Source organism: Notolabrus celidotus, chromosome 3 (assembly GCF_009762535.1).
Source record: "Notolabrus celidotus isolate fNotCel1 chromosome 3, fNotCel1.pri, whole genome shotgun sequence".
In the NCBI taxonomy this organism is placed as follows: Eukaryota; Metazoa; Chordata; class Actinopteri; order Labriformes; family Labridae; genus Notolabrus; species Notolabrus celidotus.
Window position 1 is genome coordinate 8,473,202 of NC_048274.1, and position 13,419 is coordinate 8,486,620.

At 39.9% G+C, this 13,419-nt stretch overlaps 1 protein-coding gene across 2 annotated transcripts in view; it reads right to left on the minus strand.

Annotated features, from left to right (window-relative positions):
* Positions 1-10,120: 10,120 nt before the first annotated feature.
* Positions 10,121-13,419, minus strand: part of gpc6a (glypican 6a) — a 215,409-nt gene continuing 212,110 nt past the window's right edge. For both annotated transcript variants that reach the window (XM_034680812.1, XM_034680810.1), the window contains one exon: positions 10,121-11,232. In XM_034680812.1, coding sequence (XP_034536703.1) covers positions 11,018-11,232 — 215 coding nt within the window. In that variant the 3' untranslated portion in view covers positions 10,121-11,017. The remainder of the gene's footprint in view (positions 11,233-13,419) is intronic.

Below are 13,419 nucleotides of genomic sequence, written 5' to 3' on the forward strand. Positions count from 1 at the left end.
GACTGAGTCCTGTCTGTGAGATGGGACTGGATCTTATCCTGTCTTGATATTGGGTCTGCGTTAATAAAATAACATAGAGCATGGTCTAGACCTGTTCTGTTTGGAAAGAACCTTCAGATAAGATGTGTTGTGATTTGGCGCTATATAAATAAAGATTGATTGATTTATTTCACATGGCGTGAGCATAAATCAGTTTAATTCAGACTCAGAGTAACGTGAAATTAACCAGAGTGAGGTTTTTTTCCCTCGTTCTGGTGATTTTAGATTTTCCTCTCAGACTGAGTCGGGCCTCCTCAGGGAGGTGACAGAAATGCAGGTGCTGTCTCAAAGTCTGTTTCCCTGTCGATATGCTTTTACCCTCAACTTAACCTGCATCCAACCTCATCCTGAGCTCCAACCAGTTATCTGTGCAGTGCTTAACCACAACCTCATACGCTGTAAGCCTCATATCTTTTCCGAGGAGGCGGGAATAGGAAGCACTATTCTAATGGGTTAAAAACATTTCCAACATTTTACAGGGGGGGAGCAGACTTCCCATTTGAGCTCTGTCAGGAAAACAACTCACCATATTGGCCTTCATTTATCAGGCCAATCACAGCAAACACATGAACGGGTGTTGGGGCTGCAGTTGCACATATACATTTACTTTTAAAATGCACATTAACCTCCTTTCAAGAAAATTAAGTTAACATCTGAGCTGATCTTTTAGAACTAAACCTCACTGCTGCTCAGTTAGAAAAAGAAATACTGAAGCAGTTTCTCTTACTGTGTTGGATTAAAAGGATGATATTTATGGAAGGGCGGCCAGCATAACTCTTAAACCTTTCAATGTCGTGTATCACTCAGCGCTGAGATTCTCCTGAGACTCAGGATTCTTTCGCCTGCTCTAACAGAAAGGAAAGATCAGGAGGTATACAAAAAAACCCTTGTCTCTCCACTCTGCTCTTCTTTAGCCACAATGCACACTCCCAGATGTCACTCACTCTACAGGTTCCTTTAATTCACAGATACATCTTTTCAACCAACGCGAACCGGGTTGTATTTCTGGGCTGGTGCTTGCGCTGGTTAAACTCGCGAACCAACACGGCACCTGTTTGTTTTTCCACCCGGCAGTCACAGTGTGAGTCGAAACACAAAAAAACTGTTTTCAGTTGAGCGCCGCTCCGAAACAGCCCTGAAACTGCTTTGGTCGAAAATGGGTAATAGAGTCGAGAAGATCTGCTCTGAGTTTCTCAGCACCAAATACTTGAAATTTGCTCCAGAAGATTTTGAGTTCACCACAGAGATTAAATGAAAAAAATATATATTTAAATATGATTTAATCTATTTCTTGTTCATTTTTGCCCTTTCACCTTCTATAAGATATGAACTCTGTTTTCTTCTTCTCTCTTTCGAACTATTACCCCTCACCTTCTCTTATTATTTTATTTGCTCTAAAGTTGTCTGTGCCTCTGCAGCATTGCTAATGAGGGTTATTATAAAGGTTACCTGATAAAAATTAATGGAAATTATTTCTAGATTTAGTATGATATTGTAATATTTCCATGGACAAATGAACGTTCAAAACTTTCAAAACAATGCAATCATGTAGTTGTAAGTACGGCCAGGGGTTCACTGTCGACAGGAGCCGTTCAGTGTTTCTTTAATGGTGCCAATTTACCAGAATGTGAACAAACTAACCTCAGAAATGGGTTTTAATTGGTTGTCCTCAGTGACTTCACGGCATCATTACACTTCCTGTTCACATCTACAAAGCAGCATGCAGCATCTGTCCTCACATTTTGTGATCCAGTCATTCTTTTTCTCAGTATAAGACAACCATAGAGGGACGTAAGACTGTAAGACATATTCTGCCACCAGTTGATAGTAGGGATGGGCAATGATTTTCGAATATTCCTTCACTTTGTAAAAATCGAAGAGTTACTTTGAATATTTTCGGCCACCTACGGCAGAGGTCCAGAGGAACCTACGAGACAAGGGAGCTCAGGGACTCCAGAAAGGTCTATGGTTAGTGACTTTAATGGGACAGGAAGAGTTAAAGTAAGAGACAGGCAGACAGAAGAGAGAGAGAGAGAGGGAAAGACATGATCCCAGTGTGTCGGTCTAAGCCTATAGCAGCATAACTAAGAGCTGGTCCAAGCCTGATCCAGCTCTTACTATAAGCTTTATCAAAAAGGAAAGTTTGAAGCCTACTAATAGTAGAGAGGGTGTCTGCCTCCTGGACCCTGACTGGTAGATGATTCCAAAGGAGAGGTGCCTGATAGCTGAAGGCTTGACCTCCCATACTACTTTTAGAGACTTTAGGTACGATGAGCAGGCCTGCATGTTGGGAGTGTAGTGTTCTAGAGGGGTAATAGGGGCACTGTGAGCACTATGAGTAATAGGGCACTATGAGCTCTTTAAAGATACAAAGTTGTCTTACCATTAAGAGCTTAGTAGCTCAGAAGAAGGATTTTAAAACAAACCGTCTCATCTTGCCTCTGTGATCTTTTATCTCTTAGTCACAGAAAATAACAATCGCTGAAATTCATTATTACACTTTAGAGGAAGTTATTCAAATTTTCTTCATTCAAAGATAAAAAATGGTTGTAATTATTTTCCAGCAGATCAGATTGTGCAGCTGTAGTTACATCAGCCGTACTGTACTCCTCCAGCTCTACAGTGAAGCTGAATTAATGCCTCTAACAGTCACCGGAGGTTTTGCTTACAGCAATCCAAAATTATTCAGCGTATCCTGCGTGGAAAAGCGCCGCTCAGTCTTCCAGATCCATAAACTTTCAGTATTTCTTCTAGGAGTTAGCCTTTTCACACTGCTTCTTTATAATTGAAGCACATAAATAATTGTTCAGACAGAAGGAAAAGTCTTTATGAATAATTCTGGCTCGGATGTGAAGCTGTTTCGTCGTGTCCCCGTTGCTGTTGTCATGTGAGAATGAATAAATGGATGTTTTGGTGGAGCTGTGGAGACGTGTTTTCTTTCTGCGCGAGATGTTTTGCTGCCTCCTCTGACTGACAACACGACGCAGATCCAAGTTTGACATCTGATAGATTACAGGTAGCAGTAAATACATGAATGTCAACTGTGCCTGTCAGAGATAGACACTTCCTGTTTCTCTTTCTTTTTCACTTTTATCTTCTTGTGGGGGAGGGGCTGTTTTCACCTTGTGCAGTGAGCGTCTGTATTATGCTGCAAATGCTGTGATGCATGCATGTAGAGAAAATAATAACAGTACAGTATGATGTTGGGGTTATAACATTTCTAACACAAAGGAAAATAAATTAAGACAACAGTTTGAATTTAATAAATCACATACTGAGCTAAACCTCCCAAAAATAACTCCACAGATCTTTAAAGTGACTTAAAGTTAAGAGTATCTGTGAGAGAGTATCTCTGTTGATCAGGTAAGAGCAGAAATGACAGAAACAAAGCAGGTGAGGAGGGCGGAGGGTTTGAATGCAGATTATGGAAATCTGCTGTAAAAAAAAACTCCCCCAGACTTTAAAGAGGCTTCTTCTTCTTTCTTTAGAGATTTCATTAGATTGCATTTTTACCGCGTCATTTTTTAAAAGCAAATTAGCAGCTTAGCTTCTCCTAGCGCTTTAAAAAGAAACAGGTATCTTAAACCAAACTATTGCTATGATCTACTGCACCAGAGTCGTCTGAATTAATCACAAGGGAGTCTCTTACTACTGTTTTGATTTAACAGCTTTTTAATTCTTTGATATTTCCAATGTACTTTAGTTCGACTTAAGTATCTAGATGATAATTTGCAGAGTTATTATGGAATCTCAAACATTTTGAGATTTCTCAGAACTATTAGAAAAGATTTCAGAGAATCTCTAAGTTAGACAATAGTGCTTTCAGTGAGTGTTTAAGAGCGATGAATGATGCCCAGATTAAGAGCTCTATTGCTGCCTACTCCCAACCTCAACTCAACTTTATTTATATATAGCACCTTTCATACGTACGAGCATGCAGCCCAAAGTGCTTCACAAAAGAATAGAGGGACAGAAAACAACAGCAATAGGTAAAACAATAAAAGTGTTAAAAATTTAAAATACAAAAAAATCTAATAAAATCAACACAGTTCCGCTCTTTAGAAATGAACACAATTAAGTCGGTGGGTATTTTGGAGGGATGGCGAGTGGGTCTTCTGTCTTTTCTCTCACCCAGGACTTCCACCAGATCTGTGTCCAGTCCGTCTCTGATCCGCTGCGGTCCGGCAGACAGCTGGAGTCATGTGACCAAGGTTTTCCTGTGCTAATTACTGAATCAAGGATTCTCCTCATCCATGTTGTCTTTATGGTCCTCTGAAAACCTCTGACCTGACAACCTCCACACTTCCACTGCAAACTGATCTCAAAATGTTATGATTAAAAAGCTTAGAATGTAATGAAAAAACAAGAAATATGACAAAATTTCTTTGAATATTTCACAGGAATGCCAGAGGACACATATCAAACTGTGGTCTTTCCTTCAAATTCCAGTCAGGCTTTAGGTGTTTGAACTTTAGCTGCAATCCAGAGAGACTTTGTTATATTGTGCAACAATCTACAAAGAAACAAAACAAATTAAAATCTATTTTATCTAAAAATCTAGGAGTAGCATCCACAAAAGCTCTCTCACCTCTTGGACCTAGACCCTGGAGCATGTTGGTGCAATAACTCGGTGATATTAGCTAATGTAAGGTTTAAAAACAAGTTCTAAAATCTTATATTTGATCCTTAAAGCTGCTGTGAGGAACTTTTGATTTATATCAATTTTGGCGCCCCGTTGTGGACAAAGTGATACCTCTTATCTCTTGTTCTGTACATACAAAAGTAGTGTTTTCAACAAAAACTCACCCTAATGTCTTTTAACAGCCAGATTTATCACCCAATGTGATTATTTGCCATAAAAACAGCCGAAAAAGGGTGTTTCTAAAGCCAAATGTCAATCATGTGGTCTGACACCTACCCCCTCTGAGTGGTTTAAGGCATTAAAAATTACAACAGAGAAGGTATCAGTGTTGTTGTTTATGGTCTTGGTTGTTTTCGAAGGTCATAAAGAGGCATCAGTGTCGGTTTCAGTCTGTTTCTCAGCTGGTTAAAAACTCCTCACAGTGCCTTTAAATTAACAGGGAGCCAGTAGAGTGTATCAATACTGGTGCGAGGTGATCCCGTCATCACTTTCAAGTCAAAAGATGTGTAACTGAGCAAATTGTCAATTTGAGAGAGCTGTCAAAAATCATGTTCAGATTTTAGACAGAAGGGTGTCCGAGGCTAACAGTGGACTTCCACCAGATCCGTGTCCGGTCCATCTCCGTGCTCTCTTGTCCATCAACACCCACCGGTTGTGTTTTCAGAATGCAGCACGGAGCAGGACCGCCGCACAGCTGGAGTCCTGTGACCGAAGTTTCCCCACAGTTATTACTGAATCAAGGATTCTCCTCCTCCTCTCCTCGTCCATGTTGTCTTTATGGTCCTCTGAAAACCTGTAGGCTCCACGCCTGGCTCCACTCATCATGGCTCTTTGTTGTTGTAGTTAAGTGAAATACGATCTGGTGATAACACAGAGTGTTTTATTCTGAAAATTAACCGGATGTTTTCATTTTGTTTTGGTGCCTGACCTCCTGTCCCGCTCCATCTGCTCTGATGAGATTGATGCGTCGTGCTCCGGCATCTGGCAAAAATAGAAGTCTTGTGTATCTGATCCGGAGGATTCTGACCTGCCGGATCAGAGACGGATGGAAGTTAACAATAAATTGACTAGAATGGAAACCTATCAGGTTGGGTGATGTGACAGATTGGAGACGGATCTGGTGAAATTTGTCTGTCAGTTAATGTACATTTTAAAGAGATTTGTTGCCACAGCTGTGTGATTTGTGACTGTATTGAATAGATGAAAAGCAGAAATGTATATTTTTTCCATCCATATTTCTATCTGTGGTTATTCATAGCTTCTGTGGAGGGTTGAAACTTTGAACGCTGTAAAAGAAAAGCGAGAAAGGTTAACAAGGTTGTTTTTTCCTCGTTTCTGAACAATGGAAGAGGTGTTTGTTTTCAGAAGGCAGTAATAAGAGGAAGAAGAAGAATACAGTTCATCAAGTCATTTTTTAATAAAATGTTTATTATTACCTTTGTATTATTTTCTGTATACAAGAATGTGTAACAAAAGCCAAATAAGCAATCCATTTTAGTCTTTTAAAAATGGTAAGGCATGTCTGCTTGTACAACCTTCAACTTCAGTTCCCCCAAAACACTTCAGCGTGCACTGACAGCTCCAAAAACCCTAATGTGCTCCTTAGCTATCTGTTTGCAAATCACAACAGTACCACACTCACAGCATATGTTTCAGCAAAAAGTGCAGCAAACGATTAACATCAAAAATGGAGAAGACCTTGCATAACACGTTTTGTTCTAAACATTCTGTCAAAAAACCTCCGTCCCCTGCTTTACACCTTTTTTTCCTTTTTCTTTTTTTAATGTAGAGAATGAACAAGACAAAAATAAACAAACGGCTCACAGAGAAATGAAGTCAGACGGTGAGACCGTGTGTGACCGGGTTACAGCTCGTCGAGAGAGAGAGAGAGAGAGAGAGAGAGAGAGAGAGAGAGAGAGAGAGAGAGAGAGAGAGAGTGAGTGGGACACACAAGGGAGCGAAACATGGCAAACATTCCCCTGGTCGTAATGAGAGAGGACTTGTGTTTGAACTGAATCAAGCTCTTTGGAAAAACTCGACCTACTTCTCAAACAGGCTTTTCTTAATTCACTTTCTCTGCTGCACCTCAGGAGCCGCAGTAAAGACCTGCACTCATCCAGAACTCCTGTTTTTGTGATCACAGATGTTGTAGAGGCGCTTAGGGGTGCACTGGACCTTTGTATGGCAGCAGATGCTCAGTAAGTTTTTAAACTTTTAAATATAGAGCGGTTAAGCCTCAGCAAGGAGGGCAGCGGTGCCAGAGTTATCAAACACACACTGCAGAGATTGTTCCACCTCGACACAGAAATATCTGCCTCCAGTGTGCTTTTAATATTTCATAACTGAATTTATATGGATGTCAGACTGCAGCCGTATATAAATACATATATTCAATCTGCTAATTCAACTTCCAATGACTCCTCTCTAATCTTATTGTATTTTTATTTCACTCACAGTCACCATTAACCTGGATGGGAGTGTGACTGCGCGATCAAATCCAGTTTTAGGGGAGAAAACGACACTGCACAAGTAAAAGTGCTGACTAAACCATTAAGGACGTTCTGCATGGAGGGAAATATATTCTCTGATAAATATAAATGACTCCAGATTAAATTTTAATATCAGTCAAAAATACAGCCCCATGTAGGAGACTGTGATTTTCTGCAACACCCAGGTTATGACAATCTGACTGTTGCTGCACATAAGACCTGAAACCTTTTGTTGAACTTCCTTGCATGTGTCTTTCTGACGTCCTGAAAACAGTAGCAGGATGTATTTGTTCTCACCTCTGTGAAACCTTTATTTGATGCTTGGTTCTCCTGCTGCAGTGAAGATATAATGTGGTCGGCAGCGGTAAATATTCCAAAGAACGGTGTGACTAATTTGGATTTGTTTAGGGGTTAAACTGTGTGTGAAATTGAAAGGGCTTGGCAGGCTTGCTATGTAAAAACTGCATTTATTAATATTTGCATGTGGCGTTTTTGGCCAAGATCTGAAAAATGCTCACTGCTTTTACAACCTACATCCACTTGCAGAGACTGGAACCAAGCAGCAACCTCCGGTCTTGAAATATGGGGCCAATGCGTAAGAGCTAAGAACTGAGGTTCCTCTGGAGAAACACCATAGACTGTATAAATAATGGACGTAGTATCCATGACATAACCCATCTGTTCCTGAGCCCTGTTTTGAAGCCAATCGTCGGCAGGAGCCATATTGGAAATGCTGAGCCTCCAAAAGAGTGTAACGTAAAGAGGCAGGGTTTGAGCCTCTTAGCAAACAGCTATGTGTTCCCATCTGTCAGTCAAGTCAGTCATGTCCTTATTTGGGCAAAAACTCATAATCTTAATATCTGCTGAACCGTTGCGGTAGAAAAACAATTCACCCTCGTACAGTGTATTAATTAGCTACATAGACCGAAGCTGTTTTTTGAACCAGGCAGTACACATGTTTATTTCTGCTGCAAATATTGTCTTATTTTAATGGGTGTGTATATGGTTTCTGGTGTTTCTGCAGCCAGCCTCAAGCGGGTTCTCGATGAATTGCAGTTTATAACACTTCCGCATGGGCTTCATATTTTGAGACCGGAGGTTGGCGCTTGAAAAACACACATACTTACCCATTCAAAAACAACAGAAATTAACATGTTAACAGCCTGGTTCAAATTTTTGTTTAGGTCTGAATAGTTCATTTATCTCTTGGCACACACTGTTCAGGGGGGTGATTTCTTTATAACTCATTATTTTTTAAGATATTAAGATTACAAGTATTGCCCAAATAAGGGCATGACTGACTTGACTGACAGGCGGGCACCTTGTAGCTGTTAGCAAAAAGGCTAAAGGCCCACCTCTTTACCTCACACTAGCTCGACAGAAGTTAGGATGAGTTCAGAATTTACAATATGGCACCTGCTGATGGTCAGCCTCAAAACAGCGCTTCGGAAGTCTATAAGCAGAACTAAATAGTTAAATTTATCACCATCAGAATGTGGATATTTTTATACCAATATTTTTCAGGTTTTCTTTATAAACTGTGGTATCACTAGTCAAGCCGGCTTCCACGTTTAATGCAAGTTTTAATTTCCAGAAGAGGTTTTGACATCTAGGGCTAACGGATGCAGAAAGAGGTCACATCATACTTTCAAACCATGTCAGAACACATGCTGTACATGGTTTTCTTGCAAAATCTGTCCCTTTATTTTGATCTTTTTCTGCATCTCTGGTCACTTTTTAAAACCTTTCTTTGATGCAAGTTGAAAAAAACATAAAAACACATTCCTGTCAATACGCTACGTCCCCTTGTTGATGTCCTACACTGAACAGTTTGACTTTGAGGACCCTGTGTTGAGGAGTCCAGTGTTTTCCTCTCTAAGTTTTTCTCTGATTGAGGTCATTCGCCATCTGTAATTAAAGTTTACGGATCACGTATTTTATTATCATGCTAGTTTTTGTGGGAGGCTGCAGTTCAGTCACTTCCCACTCAAGTGTTTTCAGCAGGGAGAGATGCGTCAGAGGTCAAATGTGTTCCCGCAGGGTCTGTCATGTGAGTCATATGAACTAAGCGAGGACAGATTTCCCTCAAGATCAATTCTGTGACGACGTTGCTCACGCTCGAGCACATTTCAGCAGCATGTAGTCCCTTTTCTCACTTCTTTGATTTTGCATCTTTATGCTGTTCTCACCCTCTCCTCATGTGTTGTGTCCCATGCTTGCTTTAGTGTGCTGCATGAAATTTGCATGCTCTTTGAGACGCTCGCGGCAGCTGTTAATTTGTTACTTGGATGAGTTTGGGGGGAGTCCCCTGTTGAGACAAGAGATTCTTAATGTGCTGTAAGAAAGTATTTCAGGTGCCTACGTGCTATGAGCTCATCCAAGCACAAGAACTGCTTCCCCCGCTGCCCTCTGTTGTGTTTGTAGAGAACAATGTAACATCTCCGAGACCTTTCTCTGTGCGGCCAGAGATCACGGCCATCGAGTGGAAGCTACTTGGTTTTGCTCCCTGAGCCTCTGCAGCCTGTTGGAGGTCGAAGGCTTTAGGAAATGAAATAAAGGAGGTTATGAATAATCACCTTACAAGTGCAGTCAGAGCCCTCTAACCTTGACATCCTGCTACTTCTCTGTGTTGTTGACTTTGAACATGCCGTGTAGGGAAACAGAGACACAGATTTTACCTGTAGCCGAGTTTCAGGGGCGTCTGGGCGAGAAAAACAAATAACAGCGATACAACAAAAGAATAATCATCGACAATAATTAATGCACGGGAGCCAAGAAAATAAACGACAACATAAAAAACATGTATCTAATATCACTTAGAAACCCTTAGTACTCTGAGAAATCAAAGGAAATATAAAAACTAAATCATCTTATGGACCCGAACTAAAGAGAGTAAATCAGGTTACTGGATATCAACAGGCTTTTTGTATAATGGCTTAGAGTCATTGTAGAAGCTCTGGATTTTTTTATTTTACAGGTGATCAAATAGTTTGTAAGAACAAATTTAACTAAACAATGTAACCAGTAACTAAACCAGTAAGATTACGTCATAGCATACCTCCCAGTAAAATACAAACTGCAACTTGTTATAAGTACGATACAATCATTTAAATGATCTGAAAATATAGATCTTCTCTCTCTATGGGGTGAATGTATCCGGTAGCTTTATAAAGTTATGACACCAACAAAAATAATCTGTGCAAAGTAGTTCTCTCGGTGCGGTACGTTAGCACTTTCCCGGAGATAATCAAAATGTGCAACTATAAAGGTGGCTGCAAGATCTGCCGCTTCCTGAAGCCACACTGATACGACCAAACGGGAAACCAGGTGAACTGCTAGCGCTGTACAATCCTGTGCTGACCAATCCAAAACTGTGTAGCCTGCGTAAGAAAACAAATTACATTTTTTCCAGTTAACATCATTTCCATGCATGCACACAGTAAGACTTTCTCCTTCTGTCTGAGGGGGACAAGACGGGTAGGGGAAAAATCATTTTCATAACTTCATCATACAAAGGAAAATAGTTACCCCTTTATCTGAAAAATCCGATCATTTTTCACCAAAGCACGTTCTTTGAAAACCCACTTCAGATTAATGATAAAACACCACATTTTGTTATTTTCAGAGACGTGAAAGCTGGATCAGTGATGGCACTGAGCATTCTTTGGGGGATGAGCAGGATGCAGCACTGCACTCACTTCCAGTCCAATCATCTCACACAGTTTGCCGTTCTCCGCAGGTTTCCAGGAGGTTCTACATGTCCAGTGAGGGAACAGCAGTACAACTTGCTGTTAAACTTACTGTAGGCAACAGTATTAAAAGTCAGTGATTAAGCCACACCCGTGTATTATCTCCATTGAGTCTGCATTGCCCAGAGTGTGAAGGCAAACATCACCAGCAGCAGAGAGGGTCCGCATGACAGTGACTTTCCCGCGGCTGCTGCTGCTCTTTCATCACTTCTGTCGGCTCCAATCACGGGAGCTTCTGTTCCAACAAAAACCATCTCTGTTGTGCAGCCATCAGTGCAGCCACTGCCACTGCCAGAACTGCTTCCCTCATCACCTGCAGAGACAAAAACACTCCAATTAGAGATTGTTAGCTAGCTCCTGCTGCAACTGAAATACTTAAAGATTGTAAGCAATCTTCTGCAGCTACAAAAATGTGCTACTTAAACATTTTTAGCTACTTTCTGCAGAAACAAATGTAAGCTAAGATTGTTAGCTAGCCCTTTCAGCAACAAAAATACTTAAAGATGGTAAGCTAGCTTCTGCAGAAAAAAAAGCTAATTAGCTTCTGCAGAAACCAAAATAGCTACACATGGATAGTCAATTAGCTCCTGCTGAAACAAAAAAAAACTCAAATTAAAATTTTTAAGCTAGCTTCTGCAGCAACAAAAAAAATAAGCTACTCAAAGATTGTTAGTTAGCTCGTGCAGAAAAAAAAGCTACTTTGAGATTGTTCCCTAGCCCCTGCAGCAACAAAAATACTGAAAGATTGTAAGCTACCTTTCACAGAAACAAAAATAAGCTACACAAAGATTGTTAGCTAGCTTCTATGGAAACAAAAATACGTATAGACTGTAAGCTAGTTGCTGCAATAACAAAAAAAGACACTTCAAGATTGTTATCTAACTTCTACAGAAACAGAAATGAGCTAAGATTGTTGGCTAGCTTCTGCAGCAACAACAATAAGCTATTTAAAAATTGATAGCTTACTTCTGCAGAAACAGAAATAAGCTACACAAAGAGTGTTAGCTAGCTTCTGCAGAAACAGAAATAAGCTACACAAAGATTGTTAGCTAGCTTCTGCAGAAACAGAAATAAGCTACACAAAGATTGTAAGCTAGCTTCTGCAGACATAAAATTACTGAAAGTAAAGATTATTAACTAGCTCCTGCAGCAAAAATCAAACACTCAAATTAAAGAGTGTTAGCTACCTCTTGCAGAAACAAAAATATGCTACTTAAAGATTGTTAACAAGCTACTGCAGAAAAAGTAGACACAAATACAAGAATGCTAGCTAGCTCCTGCGGCTAAAAACTAATACTCAAATTAAAGATTGTTAGCTAGCTCCTGCAGAAACAAAATTACTCAAAATAAAGTTTGTGGGCTAGCTCCTGTAGAAACAAAATGATATATGAGTTAAATATTGATAGCTAGTTCTGTAGCAACATAAAATAAATAAATAAATAAATAAGAGTGTAACTTTGTTTCTAGCCACAAAACCAAACAAAAGTTTGTTGGCAAGCCCCTGCACACAAATTTGCTTGCTAGCTACTAAGTACTTTGTAGAGTGATGTTTATACTGTAAGTATGCCTCATAACCTTCAGCAAACAATGTTAAATATCAGTTATTATCCAGGCAGAGTGGAATAAACATAGTCAAGGCTGCAATAAAACTAATAATCTATAGCCCTGCTCACTTATTGCACTCCTGAACTTACCCAGCAATTACCAGAGGAGTCATATGGGATAATGTAAATGTCAGAGTTAGTTTAACTTGACATTAAACAAACTTTATCCTCTTAGCTCCCTAGAAATAAGTCTGTGTAATATCTGATTTAACCAATGTCTGAACACAGCGTGTAATTGTCCTGAGCATTCACAGCAAGCCAGTGGGCGTATTGATGAGGTGCATAGGGTTGCTCAGAGTTCAGTTGTTTGGTTCTCTTTTCCGCTTTACTTTATATTGCTTTTCTTTTTTTGGTTGTTGCAGATACAAGAATAAAGGATAAAATAAATCATAGAAATTTTAATATCAACATAAAGAAGTCATAAAGTCTACCTCCTCTTTTTGCACACTCCACTTAGGCTGACCTCAACCAAATGGAGTAGTTCCAGAAGTTTAAGCTTGTTATTGGTTCACTGCAAACCCAACAGCGAATGATTTGCATGGATTAGCCCTCATTAATCAGCCTTTTTGGGATGACTTTACCAAAATCTAGTAATTTCTGTGCAAAATGTCTTGTTTTCATGAGTGTTTGAGTAACCGGTCTTGACAAATGAAAGCCCAAAACATGTCTTGTGTGATTGGAAGTAGTCCAAAACGTGTAAAAGGTTGATTTTTAAACAATAACTTGCAACTAGAAACACATAGTGCAATAGCATAGCTTCATTTTCTCGTATTAATCAATGCAACAATTTTAGTTTCTCCAGCACTGTGCTCTGATCTCAAGGCAGACACAACTCATACCAGAAAAACAAACATGACAGCAACAGAAATTGAGTCGAGGCAGAGAATTTAGTGTCA